The 15,262-nt window shown below is 39.7% G+C and overlaps 1 protein-coding gene across 4 annotated transcripts in view; it reads right to left on the bottom strand.

Annotated features, from left to right (window-relative positions):
• Positions 1–15,262, bottom strand: part of abcc4 (ATP-binding cassette, sub-family C (CFTR/MRP), member 4) — a 44,113-nt gene that overhangs the window by 17,765 nt on the left and 11,086 nt on the right. For all 4 annotated transcript variants that reach the window (XM_027133410.2, XM_047813386.1, XM_027133411.2 and 1 more), the window contains 8 exons: positions 12,078–12,241; positions 9,520–9,645; positions 4,480–4,729; positions 2,803–2,910; positions 2,625–2,714; positions 2,329–2,520; positions 2,155–2,249; positions 1,496–1,582 (listed from right to left, as the gene is read on the bottom strand). In XM_027133410.2, coding sequence (XP_026989211.2) covers positions 1,496–1,582; positions 2,155–2,249; positions 2,329–2,520; positions 2,625–2,714; positions 2,803–2,910; positions 4,480–4,729; positions 9,520–9,645; positions 12,078–12,241 — 1,112 coding nt within the window. The remainder of the gene's footprint in view (positions 1–1,495; positions 1,583–2,154; positions 2,250–2,328; positions 2,521–2,624; positions 2,715–2,802; positions 2,911–4,479; positions 4,730–9,519; positions 9,646–12,077; positions 12,242–15,262) is intronic.

Below are 15,262 nucleotides of genomic sequence, written 5' to 3'. Positions count from 1 at the left end.
GAGGCCATACAAAGTACTAGATGTAGTCTATTTATTGTAGGGTGTACTCATTTTTGCATCATCCTAATTTGAGTTAAACTGAAAAATGTGTGTTTTAAACTATTATATTAAACTTATTCTTGTCAACATTTTGGAAAATGGTTTTGTGTTCATTGAGATATTGTTTAAAATGTTACTTTTTAAAGGGGGTGTACTCATTTATGCTGCACACTGTAAGTGTATACAGTACACTGTCTTTGAACCAGTTGACACGAACTTGGAATTTTTTATTTTTTTACAGGTGGTTTAAATTCTTATGACACTGACAGCTGACTCTAGCTGAAAAGGTTCAAATGCTCCGTACTGAACTGGCACTAGTGCCTCTATTCTGTGTCAGAGTAAACAGACCATTTTTTCATTAATTAATACCATGATTTCATTAATGTATCATTATGTAGTAAACTTCCATTAAACCTATGCATTAGGAATGCCACTGAAACCAGATAAAATGATGAAAGTTTTGTACTGCAGCAGCAGAACAGAAGAAATGTCATCTGTGTGGACATTCTGTAAAACAATCTGTAAAATAATTATGGAAAAATGTAGTTATTAATAATAAATAAAAAATATAAATAAACTTATTAATAATCCAACATCCGTTTTGTTTTTTTCAAGATTATTGCTGATGGTAAACATTTGCATTTTTGTTCCATCAGTCAGCTGTATGGTCTGGTCTTTATCAGCAATTTTGGCAGGAAAGAATTAGTGTTGGGCCTGTGGTGAACTCAGAATATGTGCTGACCCATTAGTTCCTCAGGAGCTCTTGGTTGCACAACTATAAACTGTTGTAGAAAGGACATTATTTACTGTCTAGTGTCACCCAAATGAGGATGGGTTCCCTTCTAATTCTGGTTCCTCTCAAGTTTCTTCCTCATATCATCTCAGGGAGTTTTTCCTCATTAGGGGTAGGAATAGATGTTAGAAATAAATAGTTAATTTATTATTTTTTTAAAACTTAATTTTAACTTTAAATTTAATATACTTCTAACATACTATATAATAAAATATACTTCTGTAAAGCTGCTTTGAGACATTGTTGAGGCATTGGGGTTTTTTCCTCAGTCTCCATGCCTCTGCTCCTTTGTCCAGTCTCGCCACGCTACAAAATAAATTGAACTGAAAATGTCAAAGATGTGTCCAGTTGTTTCATTTATTTACTATTCACTGGCATCAGGCAAGAAGGACTGGGGTGCAGTGAGCACTCCAAATGAATCCCAAAGGTGTTCAGTGGGCTTGAGGTCAGGATCCTGTGTAGGCCACTCATGTCCGTGCATAAAATATGGACTTTTGTTTGTGCATACTGGCAATGTCATGCTGGAATAGGTTAAGGCTGGACCATTACTTCCAGTGAAGAGAAATTATAATGCTACTGCATACAAGGATATCTTATATAATTGTGTGGTCATGTAGTGTGTATACAGTAGAATGTTGTTGATGTGTAAAAATGTAAACTTACTGTTCAAACAGATGTCGTCCAACTTCTGAATCGACTGCACTTAGGGGATCATCCAACAGGTAAATATCAGCATCTTGATACACAGCCCTACAAAGAATGGTGACCACTATATGCAATATTTTAACCATACACACAATTTCAGTTGATTTTGAAGCCAAATCTCCAACTCTTACACAAAAGGGCTTAATATTGTAATGAAATAAAGGAATAAATAAAACTGTACTTTAGCAATGTATAACATGCATACCTGATTATAAAAGTGTTGAATAAAATGGCAGGCCAACTTTGCTGCTAGATTTTTTAAAAAAAGCAACTACAAGGAGGAAAACCTAGTGACAAATCTAGCAACTAAATTAGTTGTTAGTTTGTATTACTGTACCTTCTAGGACTGATAAAGAACAATACAGACTGAATCCTGGGTGCTATGGGTTTTATGGGAAGTGAAGTACACAATTCCAGGTGTAAATACAAGCTTTGTGTATGTAAAGGAAATATGTGATTTCATGTGTGCAGAGTTATAGCTGGATCTACTGTCCCTACTTTATACATTACTACTTTAAGTATGTACGAACTGGCCATTGTTATTTTTTAATTACAACAATGGCCAGTACTTTTCACAAATTATACAGGTTACTCAACAACACTACCTGCAATCATACCTGGCAAGGGTAACTCGAGCCTTCTGACCTCCACTGAGAGTAGCCCCTCGGTCTCCAATCACAGTCAAATCTCCCTCAGGCAGTAACTCCATGTCCTACCACATATGCAGAGGAATAGGGCTATATACCTAGCTCAATTATACTGTACATATTATTTAATTACATTGACCATACCTTCTTAAGAGCACAGGCGTTCAGAACTTTTTCATATTTTTGTAGCTGTAGTTCTTTTCCAAAAAGGACGTTGCTGCGGATGGTACCTGGATACACCCAAGGCTGCTGGGATGCATAGCTCAGATTCCCAGTGACCCTAACTACTCCTTTGTCCTGTGGCAATTCTCCAAGAATGGTGCTGAGGAGAGAGGACTAAAAGAGAAAAATACTGATATAGGTAATATAAATGTAATGATACTCCGGCATGGGTAAATGCTCATCATCCAAACAGAGGGCAAAGAAAGATAATTACAGACCTTTCCAGAACCAACAGGGCCAATAACAGTAAGGAGCTGGCCCATCTTCACACTGAAGGATATGTCTTGTAGTGTTGGAACATCCAGACTCTGTGGGAAAGGGGTGAGTGATTAGTCACTGACCAGGTAAAGGAGTGCGATTACATACATACTGTACATAGAGACTAGCATGATTCACCTTATCCCAGTAGCAAATGAGATCCTGGACCTCCACAGACACTTCCTTTTTCTCCTCTTGAGAAACTGTTATGTTGTGCTTAGCCAACTCTTCCAGCAAAAGGAATTTCTAAAACCCAGATTACTAGCAGGATAAGCAAGCAAAAAAGTGCAATCATCATCGCCACCAAGTGTACATGTTAATGTGATGATGCTCATTTAAGCACCTAGACAAAGTGGTGATGTAAATGAGAAATAAGCTTTCTTTAGCTCTTGTGTAATTTCCTTTAATTGGCTTACTACTGAACAGCTGTATTAATTAGACTATGTAAATTAGATGCTAAATAGAGTTTTATGACAAATGCATATGATAAAGGTTTGTGGGTGAGAGTTTGTATCTATGCAGATGAAACTGAATCATGTCAGGGTGACAGACTCACACCTGCCAGCTAACTGGATAGCTTGCTGCTCACTTGATGCACATTAGGTGCATCCAGTAAAATAGGAATCTGGTCATGGGGACAGTTATATCTTGCTTCACTGGTATTATGTTTTGGTCCTGGTCTGCTTATGTTGCACCTCATATACTTCTATTATCAAAAATGATCTCCAGCATGATTTTCAACCTGAAAGAAAAAAACATTTTGTATAAAATATAGTACAGCATTTATAACAATTAAGCCTACTGTAGCAAAAAAACAAAAAACAAAAAAAAACAGATGCAAACATACCTGTGCCCACTCTAAAATCGCCCTTGCTTCAAGACCTGCATGAGACAATCTCTGAATCACAGCTGCCCACAAATTGTGGTTAGTGTTTGATGAACAGGTACCACTATCCTTGAAAATACTACACAGCATATGGGCCATCTGATTTACTCCCAAATGTAACAGTGGTACTCCAGATGTTATCACTGATAGTCATCCGTTTAGCTGCAACAGTCCGCTTTTGTGTTGGGTGGGAATTCTCCAGGGAGTTAACTGAACAGTAACATGAATTACCAGGTTTATCAAACATAGCAACCCTCTGATTTTCTTGTCCATTTCCATTGTTGACCGTGATGGACTCTTGAAGGTAATCTTGAATCAGAAAAATTAATCCTGATACAGATATCTGTGGCTATCTTTGCCTCTGTGCCCAAATTGTAATTGGAGGTCATACCATAGCTTATTCACTAAAACATTCGAGTTGCCAGGGGCCAGTGCAGCAGTTTGATTTACTCCATCCAGAGCCAAAGAAAACTACTGATGCCGATAGAGCAGTAGCTCTGTCTTTACCCAGTTTCTGTGCTGTGTAACTGTTGCTGTTGGGAACTGATGTATGATTAAACCAGAAATATTACACCATCTGCATTACAGTGCCAAATAAGTATTAAACAGGAGCTCAGCGACTCTAATCCTACAATACCAGAGTTTACAAACACAAATTCAATTCATTGATTTCATTCAGCTCCAAATGAAATGTTCTGATGATTACAGTCTGCCAAAACCTATTTAGCCTGGGTTTAATCAAATATTTTATATATATATATATATATATATATATATATATATATATATATATATATATATATATAGATATATAGTAGGGTGTTTAACCTTTTGCTTAGGATAAATATCTGCTGAAGCACTCATCAGGATTGTCAAATGTGGCTAAATCAGTATCAGTAGTCGTCTCCTAAATTCATCAAGAACTGTACCTTGATCCTACGGATGCTGATGCTAGCCTCAGACACCTTCTCAATGGCAGCAGGGAAGAAGAGAGTGACGGTGAGGCGAACAGCACTATACAGTGACACAGCCATAAAGACACGGCTCGCTGTGATTGTGTTTCCCACCAACACATACACAGTGAAAGTAACAAATTCAATGATCTTGCTTGCAGCAAAGAAGGATGCCATGTTCAGACCACGCAGGTAGGAACTGCTCATGATTTTAGATATTTCTTTCCTATAAAGAGAAAGCATCATATTGGCATAGAGCATACACAAATTCTAAATAATGGCAGTTAATTTCAAGTTCATTATATTCCAGTAACATTGGTTTTGAGTGTATTTATTTTATATTCTAATTCTTAAAGCCAATACAATGCCAACATTTTAAATCCAAACCTTAGACAGGCCACACATATCTTAATTCAGGTAAGAATTAATGTTTATTTTCCCCATAATCCCAGAGGCCTAAAATCATAGGCTGATTAATTGGAGCATAGCCAAAGTATTCCATAATCAAACTGAAAGTTATGGGGCAGATTCAGTTCTGAGCTGTACAATAATATTGATGTGACACACTCTGGCAATTCAGATGGATGTCAGACAGCAATAGAATAGGTAAAGACAATATTTTTTTTAAGTAATCATATAACACATTGATCTACTGTCAAACAATCTTCACAAATTAGCAAAGATTCCATAAAATTGTCAGTGTAAACAGTGTAATGAAGAATCAGTAGAATCCATTTGCAGACAGTCAACAGCTTTAATAAATCCACAGGCAGACAATTCCAAAACCACAGACATAATAGCCTGAATCCCCCCTCTAGGGGTACCTCCTGGTGCCTTTTCCTGGGGCACCCCCAAGGTCTTGGGGCTAGGTGCACAGGGGTACTTCTAGTGAAATTCTGTGATCAGGGACCGGTCAAGCAAATCCCAAAGTCATTGGGATTTGCCCAAGAACGTTCCCCCAGACCATACCCCTCCCAGTTTACCAGGTACTGCAGGTGGCCACAGTGTCTCCTGGAATCAATGATTGATTGAACCAGGTATGCCTGTGCCCCCTTGAAGTTAACGCGTGGAGGTGGCGATAGTGGCTCTGTGTTGTCTGGGTCCCTCGGGCGAGCTGACTTAAGGAGTGAGGCGTGGAAAGAGGATGATATACTGTAGCTGGGTGGAAGTTGTAGGCGATATGTCATTGTGTTCATTTGTCTCAATATCTTGATGAATAACCTGATGAATCTATGGTTGAGCTTGCGGAATGTTGTTTTTTAGGTGCAGGTATTTTGCACACAGCCAGACTAAATGGCCTAGCCAGAATTTGGGGTGCAGCTGTCTCTTCTGATTTGCTTGTGGTTGCTGCCTATAGATTGCCCTCTGTAGGTGCACGTGGGCACACTGGTTCTGTTATACCCAGGAGGTCCTGGACACTAATTATTTACTGCACGGTCCTTTGATGGTTCACCTGACCATGAAACCAAGGGTGGCTGGTACCCTAGGATGCACTGGAATGGGGTGAGACCAGTAGCCACACAGGTAAGGGAATTTTGAGCATATTCCTCCCACAGAAGGAACTCGCTACATTGTTCGTAAGTACTGTCCCAGATCCTGGTTTAACCATTCTGCCTGACCATTACATTAGGGGTGATAGCTGGAGGTTAAGCTGACATTGATCCCCAACATTTTGCAGAAGGCCCTTCAGACCTGTGATGTGAATTGTGAGGTTCACAAAGGTTTCCATGGAAGTGGGGAGGTTCTTTAGAGGGATCAGTCTGCATGCCTTCGAAAACATGCAGGACAGTTGTGAATCTCTGCAAGTTGGGGAGATCTATGCAATGTGGGACCAGGGATGCTGAGATATCGAGAGCGGTTCCAGGAGCACTGTGGATAGCTGTGGTGTAGTATGGGCAATCTGGGCAGAGGTTGGGCACACCTCCACAAACCACTTGATGTCTAAAGCCAGTGACGGCCACCAATAGGCCTTGCGAATTAGCTGTGTCGTTCTTGGATGCTTGGGTGCCCCAAGCTGAGGGAGGTGTGGACCCTTTCCAGGGTGTGTTGCCGGAGGTCTGTGGGTACATACTGCAACATCAGTGGGCATTCAAGTTGGGGTGGTTCTTTCTGTTGTGCCTGCCATATTTCTTCCATAAGGTCCCACTAAATGGGTGCAATGAACAGGGGGGTGGGTAGGTTGGCTCAGGTTCTGGAACTTGATGTGGCGGTTCTTGTCAGCACGACAGAGCATCAATTTTGCTGTTTTTGGATCTGGGCCAGTAAGTGACAGTAAACTGAAACTTTGTAAAGAACTGTGCCCATCCAATTCTGGCAAAGATTTAGGGGCTTGTCATTCTTGATGTATTCCAAGTTTCTATGCTCTGTTAGGATTTAAAATTTACATTGGGCCACCTCCAGCCAGTGTCTTCATTCCTTGAATGCCTCCTTGATGGAGAGAAGCTCCCAGTATAACACGACATAGTTGGCTTCGGCCGTAGTTAGCTTTCTGGAGAAAAATGCACATGGATGAATTTTGGCAGGAGACCCATTGCAGGAATAAGCCATTCCGTGACTGTGTTTACTTTACTGGGGTCCATCTCCAACCCCCAGGCCATTGATTATATAACCCAGAAATGAGACTGTGTTCCAGTGACACTCGAACTTTTCCTCCTTCACGTATAGTTGATGCTGTAAGAGCTGCTGTAGGACCTGGCGTACTTGTGTAATGTGGTAATCCATGGTGGGTGAGTAGATGAGAATATCATTGATATATACAATTACACATTGATTCAGGAAGTCTCGTAGTATCTCTATGACCAATGCCTAGAAGATGGCTGGTGCCTTAGTTAGGGCATACAGCATGACACCAAGTAATTGTAGTGACCCCTAGTGGTTGAGAATGCAGTTTTTCATTCGTCTCCTTCCACTATGTGAACCAGGTTACAAGCACTACTTAAGTCTAATTTTGTAAAAAATCCTTGCGTCTTTGAGTTGTACCAAGGTGGGTAGAAACTATGGGCAGAGGAAATGGGTATTTGACTATTATGGCATTCAATCCATGGTAGTCAATACAGGGCCTTAGGCTACCACCTTTCTTTTCCACAAAAAACCTGATGAAAACCCGCCTCCTCCATGAAGTCTTTCATAGCATTGGTGTCTGGTCTGGACATGGGGTAGATTCAGCCCTTGGATGGAGCAATGTTTGGGAACAAGTCAATGGTCCAGTCCCAGGGTTGATGAGGATGAAACAGGACAGTGTGTATTTCTGAATACGTCCCTCAGGTCATCATACTCCTGTAGTATGTTACCCAGGAAGCTAAGGTGGGGGCTCTCGATGGAGGTGCTTTTATATGAGATATCCTGGGGACACTTGTGAGCAGTGAGTAATTCAACAGGGTGACCAGTTCCTTGTTTTGCCAAGTCATGCAACTGGAACCATGGAAATCCTAGAATGACCTGGTTAGCGAGAGATTATGTTATGTACAGCACTATTTCTTCAGTGTGAAACAATCTGATTTGTAATGTGAGGGGGGTGTTTGATGAGTGATGAGGCCGTTCCTGATGGGTTGACAGTCATAATCCTTAGTAGAATGCCTGGTTGGGTGAGTGGAAGTTGTAATTCCTCCGTGAGTTGGCAGTGTATCAGATTAATGGTGGATCCAGAATCTATTAGAGCTGAGATATGACAAACAGATTTACCATTGTGAATTAAAGCCGGTATTTGTAGACAACACTGACAGGGGTTTTTGGGCTCACCTTAGCTCCAAGTGAAGCAAATTTCTCCAGGAATGTTGCACAGCGGTGGCACACATGTCCACAATAAAAGCATGTCTTCATTGTTAGTATCTGGCTGGCAGTTAAAAAATATTTCACAATCCCAGAGGAATCCTTTACAGCGATCGGCTGACCCTTCAAACTTCTCTGTCATGGACATGCGTAAGGGACCTGGCTGACACGAAGGAGGTGCGCGTTGGTGTTCTGTAGTGCTGTAAGCTGTTCCTGGTAGGCAGCTAGTTGTTCAACTTGGTGGGTTACAAATGCCTTCAGCTGAGCTAGGTCCACTGGATGTGCTGGTGGCGAAGAATCCTGTAATGAAGAATTGGTGGAATCCATTTGCAGACATTCAACAGCTTTAATAAATCCACAGGCCGACAATTCCAAAATGACAGGCAAAATAGGCTAGAACCACAGTAAACAGGCAGGGAGTTAGGTAACCAGAAGTGGATATCAGAATGAATGTATAATCCGACAAGGGCAATGCAAAAAGCGTGCGTGATACATCCAAATTACACAGAACAAAGAGTCATACACGGAAAGGCAAAACAAAGGGAATATTTCAACAGTCTCAGAATGTTGAAGATATGTCTCCTCATTAGCAGCGTGCAGCTATCCTTTATGCTAATGCTCCTTGAAGTAACCCCTGCGACCCTCAATGGGCTCCCTCTGGGGAGCTGGTGAGGGTGCTCTCCATCAACAGCTTAATAATAGGGCAAAATTACATATTTATATAATTTATAATAATCACACACATACACACACACACATATATACAGGATTTATAGATCATGGGTCTTCTAGCAGGACAATGACCCCAGACATACTTAAAAAAGCACCCAGAAATGGATGGCAACAAAGCGCTGGAGAGTTCTGAAGTGGCCAGCAATGAGTTCAGATCCGAACACCTGTGGAGTAATCTTAAAATTGCTGTTGGGAAAAGGCTCCCTTCCAATATGAGAGACCTGGAGCATTTTGCAAAGGAAGAGTGGTCCAAAATTCTGGGTGAGGCATGTGAGAAGCATGTTGATGGTTATATTAAGCGACTGATTTCAGTTATTTTTTTCCAAAGTGTGTGCAACCAAATATTAATTAAAGGGTGCCAATAATTTTGACAGGCCCTCTTTTGGAGTTTTGGGTGAAATTATGTCAAATTTGCGTTTTTTTCCCCTCAGTTGTTTTTTTGTGTTGTTTCAACATACACAAAGGAAATAAACACGTAAAAACATGTAATTTTAGCCAAGACTCTTTTCAACTTACTTTCTGATGTCATTGATCAATGCTGCAAATGGCTTTTCCCATGCATACATCTTAATAATTCGTATCCCAGACACCACCTCATTCATTGTGCGTATTCTGCTGTCAGTAAGGACTGCTGTTTTATTCCTGGAAGAAAGAGAGATGCAGATAAGAGATTGAAATTAAGCCTGAAATGTTACCCAGTTATAAAGGTTTCTGTTAAACCTTTATAACTGTCAAAATACTTCATTAAAGACATGATTAAACTGACCTGGCATCCAAAATGTAAGCAAAAGGATTTATCTGTAAATTGTCCAAGAATTTACACAATATTCTGTATTAATGAAAATCACGTAAATTCAAAATAAAAAGTCATGTATTGTAAACTAATGTAAACCTAGATTGATGAGTTTCAAATCATTCAAATTCTTTCTTATTAATTGGATTAACAAAAGAAATACATATGAAAAAGAAAGCAAGCCACTGCAACACCTGCAATGAAGCATGAAGGAAAAAAAAGCCTTTCAGCAAAACTGGGGGCATATGGAAAACCCTAAAGTGAATTGAAGACTTGCTCCCATCAATATAGTTCATATTTGGTATCCTTCAATGCCCTTAAAGCTGTGGAATGAATCACTTCACTTCTGATAGCCATCAATAATTATTCTAAGGCAAGTCAAAGAAATGCAGGTGACTGATCAGCACAGTGCCTGCGTTGAGGACCGAAGTTCAAACATCAATTTGAGCCCAACCTGCAATGTCCACCAAAAAACTTATTTAGATATTTGAAAAGAACATGCATAGGTCAGCCCAGTATTTTTAGTTCTGAGGTGTTATACTGAGATTGACTGCCAGCTGGTGAGTCACAGACTATGGTGTACTGATTTGTACCTTAATATGGTCCACTTTGTGAAGACAGGTTAGCTCATTGGGGAAAGGAATAAAGAGGTGTCTTCTTTCATTCAAGTCCTCTTGATACATGCTATGTTTACGTCATTGATGCCACTAAAGGAAGTGTCACTTGCAGACACAATTGAAGCAGCTCCATGGATTTAACTACAGCTTTGAAACCCAGGTTTTACATTAGCTTTAACCAATAATGATTATTATCCTCAATTGAGTAAAATTTAAGCACCTTTATCCATAATAAAGGACAGAATACCATATACCATTTTAATCCTCAGAAAAAGAACACTACAAGCACACTATGACCAACAGCTTGTAGATGACAAATACATCACTACTATACATAATTTTTGAGATTTTTATTTCATTCCAGATTTATTCCCCACCTCTGTTGTTAGAATAACCTCCACAATTCTGGAAAAGCATTCCTCAAAATTTGGAAACATTTGTATTGTGCTCATATATGTTTAGGCTTGACCCTTAGTTCCAGTGAAGGCACACTAATTCTATGGGATAAAAGAGATCATTTATGCTTTTGTGCTTCCAACTTCCAACCAGAAAATCTTGGTTATATAGTGTATTTGTACTTCATATGAGAAACTATCCTGATGACTCAAACCCTTCTCAAGCTCTGAAGTAAACCACCTTGTTGGGGAAAAAATAGACATATAAATTAAATGTTATAAACCGTCCCCTCTAATAAATAGAAATGCTAATTGTTTTGGTTTTGTTATATACTATTTTGGGTTTAAGATCAAAAGAAAATTTGATCAATATTTCAGCTTTGATTTCCTGACTTTAACATCTAGACTAAAAGAAATGTTGTTATACAACTTAGTACATCAGTTTGATGTAATTAATGCAAACAAATATTACAGGTTATTTACTTTTAGTCTATCTATTCCAATGTTCGCTCACCCAAAAATTTGTGCAAAAGGTGGATTTTTCTAGGTTGTTTAACACTTCTAGATGTTGATACTTCAGGAAAAGAAAGCTGAATTCTAATCCATTGTCTTATCTCATGTCTTATTTCGATCTCAATCCCAAATGTAACCATTCATTCATTCATTTTCTACCGCTTATCCGAAATTCTCGGGTCACAGGGAGCCTGTGTCTATCTCAGGCATCATCAGACATCAAGGCAGGATACACCCTGGACGGAGTGCCAACCCATCGCAGGGCACACACACTCTCATTCACTCACGCAATCACACACTACAGACAATTTTCCAGGGATGCCAATCAACCAACCATGCATGTCTTTGGACCGGTGGAGGAAATCAGAGTACCCGGAGGAAACCCCCGAGGCACGGGGAGAACATGCAAACTCCACACACACAAGGCGGGGCAGGAATCGAACCCACAAACCTGGAGGTGTGAGGCAAAAGTGCTAACCACTAAGCCACCGTGCCCCCTAAATGTAACCAATGTATCGATAAAACAATAATAATTATCTTGCCTTTACAGACTTTTGAAGTGAACTGTAAGTAATCATATGAACCAGTTGACCTGGTTTATTCATTCAGTAAAACACCAATTAAATACTTGACCACCAATATTATTTTTATAGAGGTTATATGATATCTCAGTTTTAAATTGTCCAAATCTTACCCATGTGTAAAAGACTGTGTGTGTGTGTGTGTGTGTGTGTGTGTGTGTGTGTGTGTACACACCTGAATTTAGAGAAAAGCTTCCCAAACATGGATTGCAAAGGCAGCAGAAAAAGGAGCACTGCCATACCCGCCAAGCATGATGGCCCAAGCTCCTGCCACAGAAGCCCAATAACAGCTGCAGCTTGCAGCGGCCCCACCCACAGGAAGTGCAAAAAAACTGTCACCTGAAAAAAGAAGAATTCATTAATAGAATATAATCAAAATAGTATGCAGTCACTGCAAAATAATATTTAACTAAAACTTTAATTTTAACTGTCATTTCAACCATACGTATTGAAATAAGACGTTTCTCCAGGACCATAGTGCTACATAGAACAAAGACAGAGATACATAGAACAACACAGAACTTAAAGTTAGTTAGTCCTAGCCACATAAAGTGCATCTGTGCAACCTAGGGTAAACAGTGCAAGACAAAAAACAGTGCAAAGAATGCAAAACACTACAAGACGATACACAAAATACAATACACAAAAGCAGCACCGACCAGTGCACATATTTAAGATTCTACAGTATATACATAAGCATGTGCAAAAATACAGGATCAAACACTTAATATAATAGCATCAGCTATATGAGGTATTGTAATGCAAAACAGCAATTGACAATGTGTGAGACAGCATGTGCAAAGATAGCAAAAACAGTGTGCAAATCAGCATGTAAATGGGTTTTGCTGTAGACATGGAAGTATATTGGATGAGTGTGTTTTTTTTGTGAAGTCTTTTTATTGCAAACAAACAGTCAAATAACAATACAGAATACCATTTTGGTTTTACTTCGAAAGGAGTAAAGTAAAAGAATTACAACAATAACAACAATAATGGAAAGGAATTTAAAAGAAAAAGAAGAAAACAAACCACCCTTGTATTAATTATCAAATACAAGTCATTTTAAATTTACAAAAGTAAAGAAAACCTAATCGGGTAAAACCGGAAGGCCAATGAAATATGAAATAAACAGCCATTCATGAAAAAACCTGGAGGTATTACTTCTTATCGTATATATTCAATTTTCTCAAGCTTAAAAAAAAAATGCTGTATCCTTTAGCCATTGTGAGTGAGATGGTGGGACAGAGGACTTCCACTGAAGAAGAAGGTGACGTCTGGCCTAGGGATGTACCGATACCACTTTTTCTTTTCCGATCCGATTCCGATACCAGCGTTTGCCTGTATCGGCGATACCGATACCAATCCGATATCTGTGTTCTTTTCTACCTTTAAAACTAAAGAATGTATACAACTCATTTAGTTATTAAGATTTATTTGTTTCTGGCAAAGAAATACAAAAATGCCCTTATTACTGGATGAAAAATGAAAACACAAGAAACCTTAAAAAACTATTAATGCAGTAGCAAACAGTACTTTTAACAGTTAGTGGCATAACAATCTAAACCATATATACTGCAATTATTAAATTACATTATTTTTTGAAGAAAAAGCAATATTTTAGAGTGAATCTTATATTAGAACTCTTGAAACACAATGCAAGATGTATTAAACAGTAAACCTTGCACCCAAATGAGCGACATGTTTAACACGCTGAGGTAAATGGAAAGGAAACTTGCCTGTCTGTCGCAGGCGGTTGTGTAACATATTTCCCATAAAATGTATTATATTTATTTTAATTCATGTAATTTAATATACAAGTGTATTTTTCTTATAAGTTTAAGCAACATGTGACTCAAGTGACATTATGAGATAGATGAGTTTGTATTTGGTGCAGATTAGTGCAGTCCAGAGTTTGTGTGTGCTCGATGTGTGGGGTAACCACAATGATGTTTGTTTCTTGGATACAGTGTGTGGTTTATGCACGGTCAGCTTCTCAATCAGGTGCTGAGGGATGATTGTGTTGAATGCTGAACTGAAGTTTACGACGTACATATGTATTTTTACACTAGGCGGGTCAGATCACATCTTAGTCCTGCTCGTACCATCATATTAGCTTGTTGTCCAGCAACAACCAGCTACAATGGGAACTGTAAGTAAATGGTCTCATGGAACCATGGAGTCACTGCATGGTGAACTGGAAGCCATTAACTGGAATGCCCTCTATAAACCACATGGTGAGGACATCGATGGACTGCCTGAATCAGAGTACTCTTTCCATATGAACAACTCAATCTCACTGAAAGAGGTCCGGTACTTTCCGAAAAACATACCTTACGTACGCAGTGACCTGAAGGCCCTACTCAATGAGGATGAATGGGGAATGTGCAGAACTCAAGCAAGTACAAAGACAGCTAAAACACAGATTCAAGGAGAGTAAGGATGTCTGCAGAAGGAAACTGGAAGAGAAACGGTAGGGATGCAGTGAAGGGAAACACACAGCAAGCAAATGAATGACCACTGCTCCACCACTCCAGTAGCCCCTCCCCACTGCTCCACTGATCCATTCCAGAATACCCTCATATCCCCCACCAGCTCCTGCAGCCACAATGTCCCACCCCATGCCAGACTGGACTACACATCACAGCCAACCTGGTAAGAAGAGGACTGGAGAGGCTCAACCAGAGGAAGGCTGTGGGACTGGATGTCAGCCCTGTATAATAAAGGCTTATGCCAACCACTTGTGTAAAGTACTCCAGCACCTCTTAAACCTGATCCTGTACCTACAGAGAGTGAGATGAAAAAACATTCTTCTTGGTTCCAGTGCATAAGAATAGTACTAAATGTTTACAGACGTGGTTCTTAAGTAGCACCAAAATGTTGCTGGTCTAGACTTAACAATCGCTTGCGTTAGAGGCTGTGGGCGGGGCTACTATTAGCACATTTGATAATGTACCATAAGTTTACTAATGTTTAATACACTTTTACTTTACCGCAATATGATATGTTATCAGCACACATGACAATAGGTAGCTACATGCTAAGACTAACTTTTTTCTGTGTTAATGATAAAATAACGTTATGTACGATTGGAATGGATTACAACCTCCGTTTATACAGATTACATGGAGCTGCACGTACACGTTTTATTCGCCGCGTTTGGATGCCAATGTAGGTTCACAAAGCCATGAGCATTAACAGTAAAGCGACATCCACCATTGATGATGTTGTGTTTGTGTTTGCCGCTGCTGCACTAACGTCGCTGGGACACGTGACATGTATACAGTGACGTCACACTCGGCACTCTGATGGCTCTCTAGCCGGTGTAAAGGCAAACCGGTTCTTAGAAGGTTCGCCAGTGGA

This window comes from Tachysurus fulvidraco, chromosome 5, assembly GCF_022655615.1.
Source record: "Tachysurus fulvidraco isolate hzauxx_2018 chromosome 5, HZAU_PFXX_2.0, whole genome shotgun sequence".
Taxonomy (NCBI): Eukaryota; Metazoa; Chordata; class Actinopteri; order Siluriformes; family Bagridae; genus Tachysurus; species Tachysurus fulvidraco.
The sequence above is the reverse complement of the archived record's forward strand: the minus strand, read 5'-3'. Positions and strand labels throughout refer to the sequence as shown.